Genomic DNA, 17,949 nt, shown 5'->3' on the forward strand with positions numbered 1-17,949 from the left:
TTCCTGTGGTGTGGCCCACCTAAGTCACGGATTTTTCAGCTCTGGGCGTATAGGGGGTGCATCTGATAGGCTATTGGATGTCTGAGCCCATAACATGGTGAGGCTCAATTTGCTCAATACTAGCACAACTTGTGGTAGTGTTAACTATATGCGTATGTATGTTTGTATGTGTATCTGTGTGTGTGTTCACTTTGACTAGTACATAGTACATTTATTCATCTGTTCATTAAATTTGCTGAATGGTGTGAACCTTAGTGCTCTTAGTGGTTCGCTCAGGAAATATACAGTTGGTTCATTTATTGAGGGTTGTGGGCAACAATAAAGCAAATATATGAACAAATTTGTGATGAAGAAACTTTAAGAATGAAAACGATTATGTCCCTATCTGGCATTTTCATTTTCTCAAATGGAGAAAACCTAAGTGTTCATCTAACCCAATTCATCCTGAATCTTTTCTAGGCAAGGTGTTCAATAACGGTAACGGTGGCTGTAATGGCCACTGCCGTTACCGTTACAACACAGGCCGTAATGGCCATTACGGCATTTTTTAGTTTTTGGAAAGAACCTGTTTTGGGGCCATTACAGGCAGTTTTCCTGTAACGGCCATTACGTCCATAATGTAACCGTTTTTGTATACCTTGTTCCTAGGAAAGCAATGTAGATACTATAGGTGATTTGCATACCATTTTGTCTAATAAAAGTAATCCTATCCTTGTCAAGGTGTTCCAAAACAGTAACAGTTTACGATACGGGCTGTAACGCCCGTTACGGCCATTTTTTATTTTTTGAAAAAACTGTTACAGGACTGTTACGGGCCGTTGCGGACCATTACGGGACCGTTATGGCCTGTTTTTTCTGTAACAGCTGGTACAACTGTTTCGACCATGTAACACGTAACGGTTATGACCATTATCGTTACGTAACGGCTGATTTTGAATACCTTGATCCTAATGCTAGCTTCTCTCTCCAGTGGGTAGCCTATGTTGTAGTATTGCCTCTTAGTACATGCACCAATTTACAGGGCACAGTTTCAAAGTAGTGTTGCATCCTCATTGCATGGCCCAAATTTATTTGTCCCTTTCCTCTAACTGCATACATGATATACATCACAGTGACGACTTCTGAGTTCCATTCCATGTTTGTAACAGGACAGAGACAGAATATGTGAGTCAGATGCTTACTATGGTTAAGCGCTTTGCTCAGCATCATGCATGCCATGTCTGGTTTGTAGCACACCCTAAACAGGTATGGCCATCATACATGCCATGTGGTTCTTTCATTCTTTGTCCAGGTGGTTGCATCCTTCTTAACTCAAAAAAGAAAATTGCTGCAGCTACAACACTGGGTCGGTGGTCCTCCAAACCTGTACGATATTAGTGGAAGTGCACACTTCATCAACAAATGTGACAATGGGATTGTTATTCATCGCAATCGAGATCCTGAAGCTGGGCCCCTTGATGGAGTACAGGTTGGTTATATTTTAATTTTTGACTGTAACTTTACTGGTGATGACCAAGTGGCGAGGTTTGGGCTAGTTTGAATTTGGCTCATTTATTTAATTGGGAAATACATGGATTGGACAAATACATTCACCTTGTAATGTGTATTGCTCAAGTATAATGTAGAGAGATTTCCTGTGTAGAGTGGATATACAGAGTTACCGTGTATATCAGCTCACATGTGAGAAAGTTATTCTCCAAATGCAAAAATAAATCTTTCATAAAAAATGATAACAATCCCCTATCACCTTTGAGAAGCCTCTAGTATCACCCCAAAGATCCACATAAAGCTGCATTGGACTGTTTGAAATATCTTAACTACTATCTCGATAAACTAGAGACACAGAGACCCCTATGCACTATTCGGAGCCCACATTACCAATGAAATATCAAAATGGCTTCTCTTACGACTCATTTCATAGTCTAGATCCCTACAGAGTAGGTGCACTGCCAACCCTCATAAACAAGTGTCACATGCCAAAATTGACGGCCTCTTCTTTATGGATCTCTATTTAGTGTTCCAGAAATAACTTATCGACCTTTTTCTTTTAAAACTGATGGAACAGCTCAAAACCACAGCTTTGTACAGAAAGGTGTTTTCAATTGGGGGTTACAACGTGTCCGGTTCAGGTTGGGTCACAGTTAGCCTGAATTCAATGTTTTATGTATCATATACTTATTGCACACTTGGGATATGGAAACATTCGGAAACCATTTTACAGAGATTACAGACATCAATGTCGGATCAGCTCGCTCATCCTTGGGCCCCATATGAAGTAGTCAGATCTTCTGCCTCTTCTCAAAATAAGACCGTCGTCATGTCTTCCATTTCACCATGAGAATTTGCTGTGACTGATCAAATCATCGTGGAGACGTGATAGACATTCCCAATCTGAACTTCCTCATTTGAATTCACCGATCTGACCATTGCATCACACACCAATTCTTAAATAGTCTCGACGAAGGTTCTGAATATTATTTTCAGGGAGTTTATTGGTCTGCCGAAGACTGATACTATATTGGCCTTTATCTGTTTATATCAGACCGATATCAGCTTCTATTGGTCAAAGTTTTTACCCAAACATCACAGAAAGATATCTGACAGAAGGAAAACATAAAACGATCATGCAAGAACTTAGTTGCATGGTCTTTTATAGCTCTCTTCCCTGAAGTGGAGGGTGTGGACAAGCTGAAGGACTTCAGCTCAGTTAGTCTTATGGGGGAACCCTACGAAATTTTGGCCAAGATTCTTGCCTCCAGATTAAAGGAAGTTGTCTTGAAAATTATTTCTCTAAATTACGGTGCTTTTGTTGTGGGAAGACAGATATTGGACAGTGCTCTTATTGCTCACGAATGTATCAACTCCAAGTAGGAAAAGAGAAGTGGGGTTGTTTGTAAGTTGGACATCAAGAAGCTTTTGACCTTGTCGATTGGAAATTCTTAGACTATATGGTTGACAGATTGGGTCGTGGCTTGAGGTGGAGGGGGTGGACTAGGTCTTGCATGTAGTCGTCTGCCGCTTTTTCCATCAGAGTTAATGGTTTGCCTAAAGGGTTCTTGCAAGCATCTAGGGGTCTCAGGCACGGGATCCTCTCTCTCCTTGTTTGTGGTGATTGGGGAGGCTTTTATGATGAGGACATGGACTACCTAATGTTAATGGATCGGTCTGATGTATTTGCCGAAGAGGTTTGGAATGGATTAGAGCATGGAAAGGGGCTCAAATATCTTCCATAATGGGCCAAATTCATAGACCCGTCAATGGACCAGACATTGTGGCACCCGTGGTACACTTTTTGGTCCACAGTGGCATTTCCTTTTAGTTCCAAATTTTATCTTATTTTTGGATGAATTTGATTTATTTTTGCTTTGTTTGTCTTACTTAATTAGATAGGGGTATTTTAAACATTTTCCTTTAAAGTAAGATTGTAGGGCTGAGATTATAACATCTAGCCCATAGCTTATGCTTGATAGAAGGCCTACATTAGTGCTAGAAATTCTCTTTTGTTTTCTCTCATATAAAAGCTCAATAAATAGAAAATGTCCAACAACTTTTGTGACTTTTTTTTTTTTTTTTTAAAATTTTAAATTTTAACATTCTCTACAAGCCTTTGGCTAAGGTTTGTGCAATTGCATGTTTTTTCACACGTGGGCCGTATGACCTAGGCCATCAAAACTGGTGAGAGCTTTGATTATATGTTGGTTGTTTTATTGTTTTTCCTTTCTTTTTAAGTGGAAGAATCTCTATTTTTGGATTGGGTGTGTTTGGACATGATTTGGTCATATGGTTTGATATAGTTGCATGCCGTTAACAATTCTCATTCGTTAGCTGCACCAAATTTGCTATCAGAGCCTCTGCTTCCGCCACTGTTTTGTTATTACATGAGCTTCTTATCTTACGATGATCCCGTGTAGAGGTAGAGGCCATGGTGCATGAAGAATAGACGAGGAATACGCAGATTCAGTAGAAGAGAGATTTACCATGTTAGAGAGGCAAATGTAGACCATTTCCCAAGAACTCGTTATGTTAGCGAGGAATGAACCGCCAACTCAGGAAGACAATGAGTCGAGTGGAGGTGACATCAACTCATTCCATCGTGAAGCTTTGTTTGTTGAGCCATGGAGAGCAGGAAGGAGGGATTATTAAGACTGAAGTCCGAAGTTGGAAGTGTAGGTGGGAGTCCTTGAATATCATGATAATATATGCAGGGACTATTTTCTAGGTTGGGACAATGTAGTGAAAATGATCTTTGATTACAAAGGATGTGGATGAGGTAAAAAAGGTAAAAATAATTGCCATGAAGTTGAAAGGTAGAGCTTCAACGTGGTGAGAACAAGTTAAGGCCACCCGATAAAGGTGAGGAAAGTTCAAGATGAAGGTCTGGGAGAAGAAGTCTTTCATGCATGAGGTCTTTCTACCCAATGACTATGTGCAGTCTCTTTTCCAACGATTACAACATATCCGACATGGGGACCTGATCATAGAAGAGTATGCGGTGGAGTTCCATCAATCAGTGTTTATTGTCGCAGAAGCATGCAGGCAAGCCACCTTGGTTGAAAGAGGAGCAAAGTTAGGTATGGTCTCATGGAAGCTTCTAATTGATCCACTGGTATTTACGGTAGCAATATTAAGCATGCGGGGGATTTGAGTTAGGCGAAAGAGTCACTCTTAACATTTGGGTCATGAGTTTTGAATTATGGGGCAGTAGGACAAACAAGTCAGAAAAATATTCGGTGCTACACATGTAACGGAGCTGTGCATATTTCCTCCAAATGTAAGCAGTGGCAAGTCAATTTGGCAAGTAGCTCTAAAGTAGTTGTGGAGGAGGAATGGTTAGTTGATGATGACGGTGATACCACAAGAGGGAATGCATGATGCAGATTATGATACTGATGGTAGGGATGATGGAATATATGGTGGTCTAGATATGATGGTGATTCAGAAAGCTCTTCTTGCACCCAAGTCACTTGTGGAATGATTATTCCCTTTCTTCGTTCTTGATCTTGGAGAGGGGTTTAATGTTTGCTTGAGTCGGTCCTGGATCGCCCATCCTTGGAACTTTCCATTCTACCGTGCTTGGATTGCTCACTGGAATTGGAGTCCTTGACCACAGCCGGTCATACCAGGAATTTGGTGCATCCCATGATGTTATTTGCTGTCATAAATCACCTCCACTACTACAAAAACTTATGTGATTGAGTTGATCTTTTCTCTTGCTGGCTAGCTCTACATCTTATGTTGTCTGCATGGCATGATAGACCAATTCAACTTGGATTGCTGGCTAGCTCTACATCTTATGTTGTCTGCATGGCATGATAGACCAATTCATCTTGGATTGCCAACCATAACTGTTGGTGCAACATGCGATTGTTTGATTTTTTATATAGACGAGATATGTCATATTATCATTACCCAATGATAAAAGGAAGACATTCCTTTACAATCTATCCACCCTACCTTAACTTCTAGTATAGTTGGAACAAATGCCCACTCGTATTGGTGGCACGAATTCACTAATCTTCTTTTGCATATCTGGTAATGTTCTGATCTTGTCCTGCTTCTGCCATTGTTGTTTTTTTGCACTTACTCCTACTATGTTGAAGAGTACCTGATGAGTTTAATGGCAGCCAATTTCACCATCTTTTTGAAGACATCCATATGATCGAAGAATTTTTCAATGTGAACAAGCCAGTCAAGAAAATCTTTGATGTGGAGTTAGTCTTTTGTCCCTCTTCAGAACTGATGGATGGAGCGATCTATCCCATACCCTCAAGAGCTCTGATATCGCTTTTGTGATGTCTATTAACCGATTTGTTGGACATAGGCCAGTGGGGCCCACTGGTGGGCAATCACTAGTGGGTGGGTCCCATGAGTTTAGGCCTCTTTCGTTAGAAGATGGTTTTCAAATTCAAGTTTGAATGAGGATTTAAAAAGAGGAGATGGGGATAAGACCGGATAATTTCTGGTCTTATCCAAACTCCCCATCCTTTCCTATAAATAGGATGAGGCTCTCTCGTGAAAACATATTAAGGAATAACGAGAGTAAAAAGAGGAATAGTGGTATATAGAAATTTGTCCGTTTAGCTTGTCCTTGAGATGATCTAAGCCATAGATCGTAATCCGGGGCCATTTATACCGTAGAATCAAAGGGGTGATTAGACTCATCTGCTCCAGTAGTGGTTAGGCGGACCACTAGATCTGGACCGTTCGTCTTCAGCTTTGTGGAGGTTCCATATCATGTAGATTGTCAGATCTTGAGGGCTCACTCTTTTGTACTTCCAATCAGTGGTATCAGAGCAACTCAACGGCGGATCTCCGATTTAATATTTTCATCATGAAAGGTATGTGGCCCTTTTAAATTAAGTATTCCTTTCAGAAAATCTGCTTTGGATTGGATTCCTGCTCACGACTTTTGAATGGTATCAGATCAGTGTGCGCACTGAGACTCTCGATGTGCACATATGCACCGAATTTGGGCCCACGCGGACGCATGTGCACATGTAAAATTTGGACTCTTGGATGTGCATGCTGTGAACAGTGCCCACTAACACGACCTGACAATTTGGATGATCTGGATTCCATACACAGGCCATGTGTACGGTGGATAAGCATTATTATTTTGAAAATGGTTACTGTCTCAGGAATGAAGCCCATCGACAAAATATTTTAATATAGTAGTTTGGATTGCTTTCTTAGCAATTTGGATTTTCATCAGGCAAGTTATTTGATGCTCTAGCGGAGTATGATGATTAATACGCAGCCACTCGGAAATTGTACACGTGGCACACAGGGGCTCATCATCCAAAAGGCAGAGTGGTTGAATAATCCTGAGAGATCCACTGTAGATAGGTCATCATTCAAAAGGTAGAGTGGTTGAATGATCCTGACCTTTGATTATGCATGGTCGAAGCTTGAGCGTTGCCCGAGCACGAGTCCGACCATCACTTTTGTGGAAGATCTAGGCGATTCGTTATGTGTGCTCCATCATGCATGATATATAACAAAACTGCCCTTGAAATCCCAAAAGGTTCGAGCTGATGGGCTCTAAAACATAGCTCGAGCCCGGCCCTATTAATAAACAGGCTTGGATTTTAGTCCTGACGTGCCCTCATGCCTAGTGTTTCAGTTCAAACTCAGTCTGAAGAGGAGCAGACCAGGCGCAAAAGCCTGATGAGTCAGGCCAGCCAATGGGCTAGGCATGGTAGGGCCAACCCATCTTGTTCAAAATCTGGGCCCATCAACTCTGAGAATATGGCCGATCTACTTATCAGGTGGGCCAATCATGTCTAGTGATTATTCTCCACAGGCCAAACTATCATGAATAAAGTGGTCACCTAAGTGGTTAAGTTACTTGAATTCTCCTGTAATTAAGCTTATGTAATTTTTTGTGTGGTATGTTCTTTGAGTTGTTATAACTCTAGCAAGGTTGCTGCATAAATGCTGGTTGAAGCAGTGATGTTCTTCACTTCTTTTGCAGACAGTTAACCATATCTCTGCACACGTTTATGTTGGTATTCGTGTGTGGGATGCAGATTACGAGGTGACCCCAACACCACGTAGCTTCGTGGTGTCAGGACTGTGGAGCCCACCGTGATGTGTTTTATCCATGTTGTCCATCCGTTCTCCCGCTCATTTTAGGGGATGAACGCCTACCATTGAAAAGTTTTGGATCATGCTTGTATGTATTTTCCCTTCGTCCAACTGGTTGTACGACAAATAAATATCATTGTGGGTCCTAGGCAGGTTTCAATGGTGAATGCCATTTTCCCACTATTTTCTGTTGTGTGGTCCACTCAAGCTTTTGTATGCTTCAATCTTGGGCTCATGCCTATAATAAGCTAGCAAAATGGATGAATGGTGTAGATAAAATCTACTTTGAGATTTAATGATCTAGAGATCATTAGTGATCATGTATATCATTCTATTCATTAGTGATCTAGAGATCATTAGTGATCGAAATGATCATCAACCATGATGATCAATGTTGATGATAGGATCCATCATCAACAATGAACATTAACGGTAATGATCGGATCCATCGCCATTGGACATGATCACTGGTGATGATAGAACTCTCTTTATATCTAAGCCTTCATTTTTTAAATTTGATGATAATGTTTATGTGTGACATAATTAGGCTTGATGTGATTAGATCTAAGCCCATTTTTCATTGGAAAATAGAAAACTTAGCGCTAGAATGCTCCCTATATATAAAGGTTGCGCATAACCTGAGTGGGAGTTAATTTTCCTATACCAAATGATGCATGCAACTTGTAATGGAAGGTTGCACGTTATACAAATATATTTTTATAAAAGCATCAAATTCATCTTAAAAAGAGAACTTGATTGATCTACACCGCCCATTCGGGTACGTGGACTTTCAGATCTCGTTAATATGTTGACTACTTTTATACCTTGAAAATTTGAATAACTCGTATAAATGCTGATGATTAGTGTCAATACCTTAGATTATAGCTAAGTAGTGATACTTGATGCAATGTATAGATGGCCACCAAAGCATTAATCGTTGAACAGCTCAAAGGACAACAATTCGATGTAACAACTACGTAGACTGGTCCCGTGCGGTACGAAGTTTTCTAGACGAGGATGACATATCACATACACTCAATGAGGTTCAAGAGGAACTTATATTGGCTGATAACGGAAATTTAGGAGAATATAGGGCTGCAATGAATCACTACAATAAGTGGTGTAAATAGAATCGTTCTGCACGTAATGTCCTAATTAGCACTATGCACAAAGAACTCATACCAATGTATGAAGTGCATGACACTGCTAAAGGAATCTGGGAAGCACTGATAAATGCCTATGCGCAAAAGTCAGACGCAAAAGTTCGGGCAATGGAATTAGAATTCCAGGAGTATAGGATGTCAGTCGGCTGCCCCATCAAAGATTATATCGATAAGATGGAGCAAATGATAGGTGCCCTTAGGAATGTTGGGTGCAAATTGACTGAAAATCAAAAGATAATAGCAATGCACTGTTCCTTGCCCGAATCTTGGGCATAAATCAAAAGAATTCTGAACCTTACCGATTCTATCACTATGTTCAAAGACTTTTGTGGCCATTTGGTACGAGAGGTTGAAATGAATGCAATTCAGCCAGGTTCGGCCAAGGCCTTTGCAGCAGAGACCCAAAAGCGGAAAGCTAATAAGAAACGGTACAAAACTTGCAAGAAGGCGAAAAAGAATGACCAAGAACAGAAGTCCACAGCACCTCCAAATCTCAAGAAGGGGAATGGAAAGAAGTAGAAAAAGACTAACATAATCTGCTTCGTCTGCGAAAATTTCGGCCATTATGCCCAACAGCGTGCCCATAAAAAGACGGTAATTCCTAGGTCACTAGATACTTTATATGTAGGCGTTTGTTCTGAAATCTTTTCCATTGATACTATATCTAACGAGTGGATTTTGGATTCAGGCGCAACAAAGCACGTGACACGAATGTCGTCAAGCACTTGAGGAATTCCGACCCGTAGCCAAGGGAAGTTACAAGGTGTATATGGGAAATAATGTTGTTAAAGACGTACTAGGGATTGATGTTTACCATCTTCGTATGCGCATAGGGCGAACAATAATCCTTCGTGATACTCTTTATGCACCGGGCATGCGTCGGAATTTAATTTTTGTTTCTAGGTTATTATTTGATGGTTTTGATATTCGTTTTTCCGGGACACGAGTTTCTTTAAGACTAAACCTCATCTTTGCATGGGGAAATTTAATTTCAGATTTATTTATTTTGGACAGATAGTAATAATGCACCTCTTGCTTTATCTGCTATGTCGAATGAAACTGTAGTATCTGAATCTCTAAAATAACAGGCGATGTTAGGTCACATCGGAAAGGATCATATGACAAGACTAATACGTTCTGGTCTGTTAGATTTCTTATCCAAAGTTGATTTGCCATTTCGTAAACATTGTGTGTTCAGGAAGACTTCAAAGAAACCATTTCTTAAAGTGGCTAGGTCCAAGGGCCCATTAGAGATAATCCATTCAGATATCTGTGGACTCTTCAATGTACATGCTAGAAATGGATGTCAATACTTTGTAACTTTCATTGATGATTACTCGCTCTATGGATATGTGTATCTCATTTCACACAAATCTGAGGCTTTTGATTGTTTTCTTAAATATAAAGCTGAGGTGGAAAATCAGCTTGAGAAAAAGATTAAAATTCTTAGATCTGATAGAGGTGGCGAGTATACATCAGAAACGTTTAAATCATATTGTGAAAACGTTGACATTGTTTGGCAGTACACAATGGCTTACACTCCACAACAAAATGGTGTTGCAGAGAGAAGGAATAAGACACTATTGGACATAGTAAGATCGATGATGGCACAAGCCAATCTAATCTCTCGACCACATTCTGGAGAGGCACTGCTAACAGCTGTCTACGTCCTTAATAGAGTCCCATCCAAATCCATCCTAAGACCCCATATGAGATGTGGTCTGGGAGGATTCCTTCTCTAGGCAACCAACGCCCTTGGGTATCTTTGGGATATGTTTTGTTGCCTACTCCGCATAGAGGTAAACTTGATAGTAAAACCATTGAATGCGTGTTCATAAGGTGCCCCATGCATTCAAAGGGATACATTCTAGTTTATGAGGACCATGGACAATGGATCGAGATAGAATATCGAGACGTGATCTTCGTCGAAGATAGATACCCCAACCGAATGAAGTAAAAAGTTCTAATAGAACTTTTTCAAATACCCGATGTATCTCAGGAGGGGGATATTTTGCTTCTCAAAATGATGATGCTCTTATAGCTCGTTAGGACAGTGGGAAACATCTCAGCAGGCTCCTGACTTACGTCGAAGCGAAAGATGATTGATTCCTCGAAGATACTTCGATATTGAGGGGCAGACATTCTCTTGCAGTGCGGTTGATGATGATGAACCTGATTCTTATCAGGATGCATTATTATCTTCTAACTCGGCTGATTGGGTGACTGCTATGGACGAAGAGATCGGTTCCATGGAGAAGAATAAAGTTTGAGAATTTGTAGATCTGCCTTCTAATCGCAAAGCGATAGGTAATAAGTGGGTACTAAAGATCAAAAGAAAGACAAATGGTACAGTGGACGAGTACAAAGCACAATTAGTTGCTAAAGATTTCACACCGAAAGAAAGTATTGATTACGAGGAGACTTTTTCACCTGTTTCAAAGTTCTCCTTAATCAGCATGATCTTGTCCATTGTCGCAAGTTTAAACTTAGAGTTATATCAGATGGATGTAAATATCGCATTCTTAAATGGTGACTTGGATGAAGAGATATACATGCAACAACCCATGGGTTATGTGAACAAAAAACATCCAAAGAAAGTCTGCAAGTTGTTGAAATCTATCTATGTGCTGAAGCAATCTTCAAGCAGTGGTACATGAGGTTCCACTTAGCCATCACTACTTTTAGATTCACAATGAGTGAAAAAGATCATTGTGTATACATGAAATGGTCTGGAAGATCTTTTCTGATGCTATCTCTATATGTAGACGATATCCTGCTAGCTGGTAATGACATGCAATTGTTGATATTGACTAAAGATTGGATATTTTTGAACTTTGAGATGAAAGATCTTAGTGAAGCCAACTTTATTTTTGGGGTAAAAATCATCAGGGATCGCCTTAAGAAATTTTTAGGCTTGTCTCAAGTCACCTATATATAAAAGATCTTAGAGTGGTTCAGGATGAAAAATTCAAAAGTTGTTGAAACCACTATAGATAAAGCTATAAAGTTAGACAAAAAATCGTGTCCCTAGACTGAAGCCGAGAAATTGGCCATGTCCTCAGTACCTTATGCAAGCGCAGTAGGGAGCTTAATGTATGCTATGCTTTGCACCAGACCGGATATTAGCCATGCAGTTGGCATAGTCAGCCGTTATCAGAGTAACCCGGGATAGTCTCATTGGCAAGACGTCAAATGCATATTTAGCTATCTCAGAGGAACAAAAGACCTAATGTTGTGTTATGAAGGCACGAGCCTCGAGCTCAAAGGATATTCTGATGCTGCTTGGGGTAATGACACCGATGAGGGAAAGTCTACTTCAGGATATGTCTTCTTACTCGGAGGGGGAGCTATCCCATGGTCGAGTAAAAAAACAAACAACCACAGCTCTTTCATCTATGAAGGCCGAATACATTGCATGTTATGCTGCAGTTCAGGAGTGTGTATGGGTTCGCAGATTTTTACTAGGTCTGGGTGTTGTATTGAGCGTTCGTCAGCGTATATCGCTGAAGATAGACAATACTTCTGCCATTAACTTGGCAAAGGACCCTAAACACCACTAGAAGTCCAAGCACATTGAGATCAAGTATCATTACATCCGTGATCAAGTGAGAGATAAGAAGGTCGCCCTTAGCTACATTTCTACTAAGGAGATGATGACTGATCCCATGACGAAACCTATTACCAGAGATCTATTTCAGGTTCACGTCAGGCAGATGAGATTGAGGAAAGCTTGAGTGATAAGCTTGTATCTAGTACCTTTGATATTTCATTAATGAATAACACATTCCATTGATTTGGATTGATTACTTATATTAACTAGGTAAATAGATCATCAACATTTACCATGAGATCATGTAGGATTTCTATTTTTTTTCGGCAGGCCGGTCACCCACTCGCACGGGTTGACTAGCCTTGAATGTATGAGAGAGGTACATTTGGGGCGATGTTCATACATTGAGGTATGCATTCTCTTTATTGTGAATAATAAATGATGAGGATATGAGTGAGTCATATCCGCCTACAATCTTAAAAGATTGAAGATGAGACTGATCAAGTTGATTAACATAATCGCACCATTCCTTTTCATGCGATCAATCTTATGACTTGAATTAATAGCCAGGTTGTAATATTATGAGATGAGTCGTATCTCATGTTGAATGACCTGCGTATTGTAGACCCGACAGATACCTAGTATTGTTTACTTTATGACGTGGATTATAGCCACATGCCATAACCTTTTACCTACAGATTGTTTTGATTCAATCTAATTATTGCAACGTGCGAGTAGCCAGTTCCGTAGGTGACTCTTTGTGTCCTTAGTTACCCTCCTCTTATGTATAAGAAGATGAGATTAAGTGTCGCTACTTTAGTGTACTATGACGAAAGGTCCTTGATTAACCAGACTCATTACGCTAGGAAAGCAGCTTGATTGATTCCAAATTACACATCTACTTGGGGAAGATCCCGTAACAGCTACACTAAGTTTCTAGAACTATAAATATGCACTTGAAGATTTATCCGCCGACAGTATCGAGTTGTTTTTATTACACTTTTGCAAACAATATTCTTTCTTTATATATATATATATATAAATATAAGTATTGCTTTAAATTGATTTTAGTCGAAGTGTGAAAAATAGAGTTTTAGAATAACTCGATAAGTTGGATAAGTGCGTATGTTGGCCGAGTACTCCAGATCGGGAGTTAACTCCATCCGGTGTGGTCATGTGGACTAAGACAGGCATTGCAAAGCTTGGGTTATTGAGTACTAGTTAGGTGGTCACTTAGTACTTAAACACCTGTGAGAAGATTACGGTGATCTAGCTAGTCCCACTTCTTTGATTTTTTTGATCGCGATGTTCGGTTTTGATTATTATTAGGCGAGTTAGATGGGCAAATTTTTTGTGCCTATCCCACGATGTAATTGAGTGGGAGATGTTGGACATAGGCCGGTGGGGCCCACTAGTGGGCCATCACTAGTGGGTGGGTCCCATGAGTTTAGGCCTCTTCCAGCCTCTTCTGTTAGAAGATGGTTTTCAAATTCAAGTTTGAATGTGGATTTAAAAAGAGGAGATAGGGATAGGACCAGATAATTTCTGGTCTCATCCAAACTCCCCATCCTTTCCTATAAATAGGATGAGGCTCTCTCGTGAAAATATATTAAGGAAAAACGAGAGTAAAAAGAGTTATAGTGGTATATAGAAATTTGTCCGTTTAGCTTATCCTTGGGACGATCTAAGCCATAGATCGTAATTTGGGGCCATCTATACCGTAGAATCAGAGGGGTGATTAGACCCATTTGCTCCAGTAGTGGTTTGGTGGACCGCTAGGTCTGGACCGTTCATCTTCAGCTTTGTAAAGGTTTCATATCGTGTGTACCGTCAAATCTTGAGGGCTCACTCTTCCGCACTTCCTATCACGATTGACCCCTTTAATCGCTATTAATGAGTCCTTAATATCACCCTAAAGACCCAGATTTAGTAACACTGGGTTCTTGGAAACATATTAACTACTATCTAGTGGTGGCAGCAAGCCTTTCAGGTCCTTTGGGTTTTGGGTCATGCCCTGTTAAGGGTTGCCTTGGGCCTGTCATGGAGGCTCACGCATCGGATATGGGTCTGACTTTGAAGCCCAATGACAATCAGGTTATGCTCAGACTGAGGTTTTGCAAATTTTCTATTAAGGCCTGATCCCAGCCTGTGAACAGTTCCCTTCATGGTAATAATGGTGGCCTTGGGCTGGAAATCGTAGGCCCAAGTACTAAACAGGTGGAGTCCGTGCCTGGCTTTTTGGTTGATGGATAATTGGGTCGTATTGGCTGTTTTGGCCCATATTGTAAGGGGTCACACGGCTGCCGTTACTGTTAAGGAATGCCTTGCCAGGACCTGAGTTATGCAGGCCCCAACTTAAACGTTTTAAACAGCCTGGACCTTTCCCCATTTATTAGGCAGGCTGAAATTTACCCAACAATGCAGGCCTAAAAATCAGTCCAAAATGCAGTCTGTGGCTGGTCTGGCACATTGGTCCAATCCCAGCCCTGAATTGACTTGCAAAGAACTCCCTCCCTCCCTCCCTCTCATGGTAATTTTTATTTGCAGGTTTGTGTCCGGAAGGTAAGGAATAAGGTCATTGGAAATATAGGGGATGCGTTCTTGGCATATAGCAGGTATGTTGATCTTTACTGAATCATTGTAATCACCTACCATTCATGTCACTTTTCTAGTTTTTATGAATTCAGAAAATTATATCTACAGGCTCAGTAATCTGGTTTGTAAATTAATCAAGAGTTCTTTCCTTTTCCTTTTTGATATATATATATATATATATATATATATATATATATATATATATATATATATATATATATATATAAAATCATTTTTTTATACAAAAGAAAAAGGGAACAAAGATAAGCAAGAAAGGTAATCTATTTTCTTTTTTTTTTTGTTTCTTCCCTTGATCAGCCGACATATTCACACAAAAATGAAGTTCTGAATTGCAGAAAAACTTATGACAGATTTAAGGTGATCGATTACAGGCACATGGCTACTGTACACGTGTGTGTAGTTAACCCCACTCCAAATTGTTTGTTGAGGCAGTCTAATGGAGAATAACCCAAAAGTTACACTGAGGGGTCATTATAATGGACAGCCTACAAATAGCCTGTTAAAAAATAAAAAGTCAATTGTCCAAATTCAACAAACAAACAAACACCCATTAGGAAGAGGCAGTGTTTGAAATAGCGCCTGTAGTGTACGCTACATAGCGTAGCATGGCCATAGCGCTACGTAGCGTAAATAGCGTAAATCCCCTGTAGCGTACGCTACAGCTACATAGCGTGTAGTGTCCGTAGCTTAAGCTACAATGTATTTTTTTACTATTTTAGTTTTTTATTATTTTTTTTACGTTTTCTTTGTTTCTAATGTCAAGGAATGTGACACTTGTACTGTACTTGATACTTTTAACCTATTGGATTTTTATTTATTTTCATAATTGTGACTTGTGGTTTCAATTAGACATTATTAATTAAAATGGTTTGCTTAGAAAGTTGTTGATGTGATAATTATTTGATTTAGCTTATATATGTGTATTGGCTTTTGATAAATGATAACTAATAACTTTTTTGAACATGCTTATAATTGATAAAATGAATCATCTTTTAGGCATTTTTATATTTTTTTTTCCTTTTTTTTTTTTTTTTTCTTTCTCACTATTTATTATATTTATCCTATTTTTAAATTAAAAAATAGAAGTATCGTGTAGCTTACGCTACACGCTATGTATTTATGCTACACGCTATAGAGGGCTGAGCGCTACGCATAACGCTACCGCTATTTAAAACACTGGGAAGAGGTAAGGATTGTCCAGTGAATCAGGGTTTGGAGATATGCCCCATCCATAGTAAGGCGACTGTCATAAATATATGCTGTATGTGGTGGTGCCATGTGTATTAATGATCATCATCTGCCAGCATATCAGATGTTTGCACTCTAGTTATTTATGAAGGTCACCTACACCATCTTCAGTAAAAGGTCAACTTTGATAATTTTCTTGATGCATGTGATGAATCCGATTACTCAGGCTTGTCTGGGTTGGTTTTCCTCATAGGCCCCTCTTATCTCTGCTCCCATCTGTTTGTTGACATTTTGATTATCAAAGGTCATGTTATTATTTAGTGCTTGACCTCAGATTATGTACAATTTCCTCAGTTTTTCAGTTTGCACAAGTGGGAACCATGATTCAGCGATCCAAAACCATTATATGAGGATGGCCCCCACCATAGCGTGCACTAAATATTTCCCCAATTAGAAGATTATGGCCATCCAAATCTTTAGCTTCTACTCTTCCATTTGATTTATTTCATTTTGATGGTTTGGACCATTCAATCAGTCAATTTTCACAATATGCTTGGCCAACAAAGGGCCCGCAATTTGGACAGTCAGGATTGGCATGCCTGTAGACATGCATGGTGAATTAGCCACTGCCATCTGAATAATGGCGGTGAATCCAAATTGCAGCTGCACGGAATCAATAAATCAATAGGCATTACTGAAATCTTGCAACTATATCTGGTTTGTCTCAACTGAAATACAAATGAAGAAAAGTCCAAAGAACTTGCATTCTTTGTGCTCTTTATTTTTAGTCTGGGAGAAGGTGAGCAATTATGACACTTGGTTGATCATGGTTCAATATTTCGATGCAGGGTCACGGGAGAGTTTAGGGACATTGATGAATTGCCAAAAGCAAATGGACGAGAAATACAAGGTTTGACCTAGTTCTGAGAAAAAAGTGCGATTTGGTTGAAGGAGATTTTTCCCAAAAACTGTGCAGGAAGCAAAGATATCTCAAAGATTGTTGCAGCACTCTCCCATTCATCGTAAGATGTCCTTAATTGTATCCAGGCTCAATTCTTCAATACGAAGCATAGATGCCAATGATGTGTACATGCTGCATCTGGGTATTACAGGGAGAGGTAATTCAATCATGTAACATGTCCTCCTGGTGTATTTGCCATTTTTGGGTCTTTGTAAATCAAAGCCATTCAGAGGCAGCTAATCAAACCTTATACATTGTACTGATCAACAGTTGTATACTGACATAACTTTTTTTTTTTTCGGTGTAAATCTTTTTCATTTTAGGTGGTCAAACTGCATGGTTTGTCCTGAATTTGAAGTCTCCATGGGCCGTGGGTTTCATTTGTGTAAATCAGAGCTGTTCAGAGGATTCATGTATGATGCATGCTTAATTACATGTATGACTAGCTGCACAGACTGCCTATGTAAGTGCATGGCACCATGCCAAGGGGCTATTGAGAGGAGAAAAAAAGAAAAAAACAAAATTTCACTATCTTAGCAGGTGCTGTAGTCGGCAGAAAAAGGAACAAGCAATGTTTCACAGGTGAAGAGTACAAAGACACAAGATTATCATATTACGGTGTGAAAAGTATATTGATCCAAATGCTAGGATTATCAAGTTACTGCCTTATTTATTTATTTATTTATGTTATGGTCTTTCCCACAAAGTGGGCCATCTGATCAACAGGACTGATTTCTTGAGATGTCAAGATGAATGGTGCCTATGCTGGAGAAAGTGAATTTGATCTCCATAATGCTCTTGCTGGCCTGCATGGTGTAGCAAATTTTTGTGGTTTGACCATGGTAGTTTGGTTCAAGTGTACTAGGCTTGGTTTTGGTTTTATT

The 17,949-nt window shown here is 39.7% G+C and overlaps 1 protein-coding gene across 5 annotated transcripts in view; it reads left to right on the forward strand.

Annotated features, from left to right (window-relative positions):
- Positions 1 to 17,535, forward strand: part of LOC131248984 (twinkle homolog protein, chloroplastic/mitochondrial) — a 103,956-nt gene extending 86,421 nt beyond the window's left edge. For 4 of the 5 annotated variants that reach the window (XM_058249523.1, XM_058249530.1, XM_058249536.1 and 1 more), the window contains 4 exons: positions 1,149 to 1,245; positions 1,334 to 1,468; positions 14,848 to 14,915; positions 16,953 to 17,535. In XM_058249523.1, coding sequence (XP_058105506.1) covers positions 1,149 to 1,245; positions 1,334 to 1,468; positions 14,848 to 14,915; positions 16,953 to 17,025 — 373 coding nt within the window. In that variant the 3' untranslated portion in view covers positions 17,026 to 17,535. The remainder of the gene's footprint in view (positions 1 to 1,148; positions 1,246 to 1,333; positions 1,469 to 14,847; positions 14,916 to 16,952) is intronic. The other variant, XM_058249539.1, reaches the window with a different exon arrangement.
- The last annotated feature ends 414 nt before the right edge of the window (positions 17,536 to 17,949 follow it).

Source organism: Magnolia sinica, chromosome 1 (assembly GCF_029962835.1).
Source record: "Magnolia sinica isolate HGM2019 chromosome 1, MsV1, whole genome shotgun sequence".
NCBI classification, from domain to species: Eukaryota; Viridiplantae; Streptophyta; class Magnoliopsida; order Magnoliales; family Magnoliaceae; genus Magnolia; species Magnolia sinica.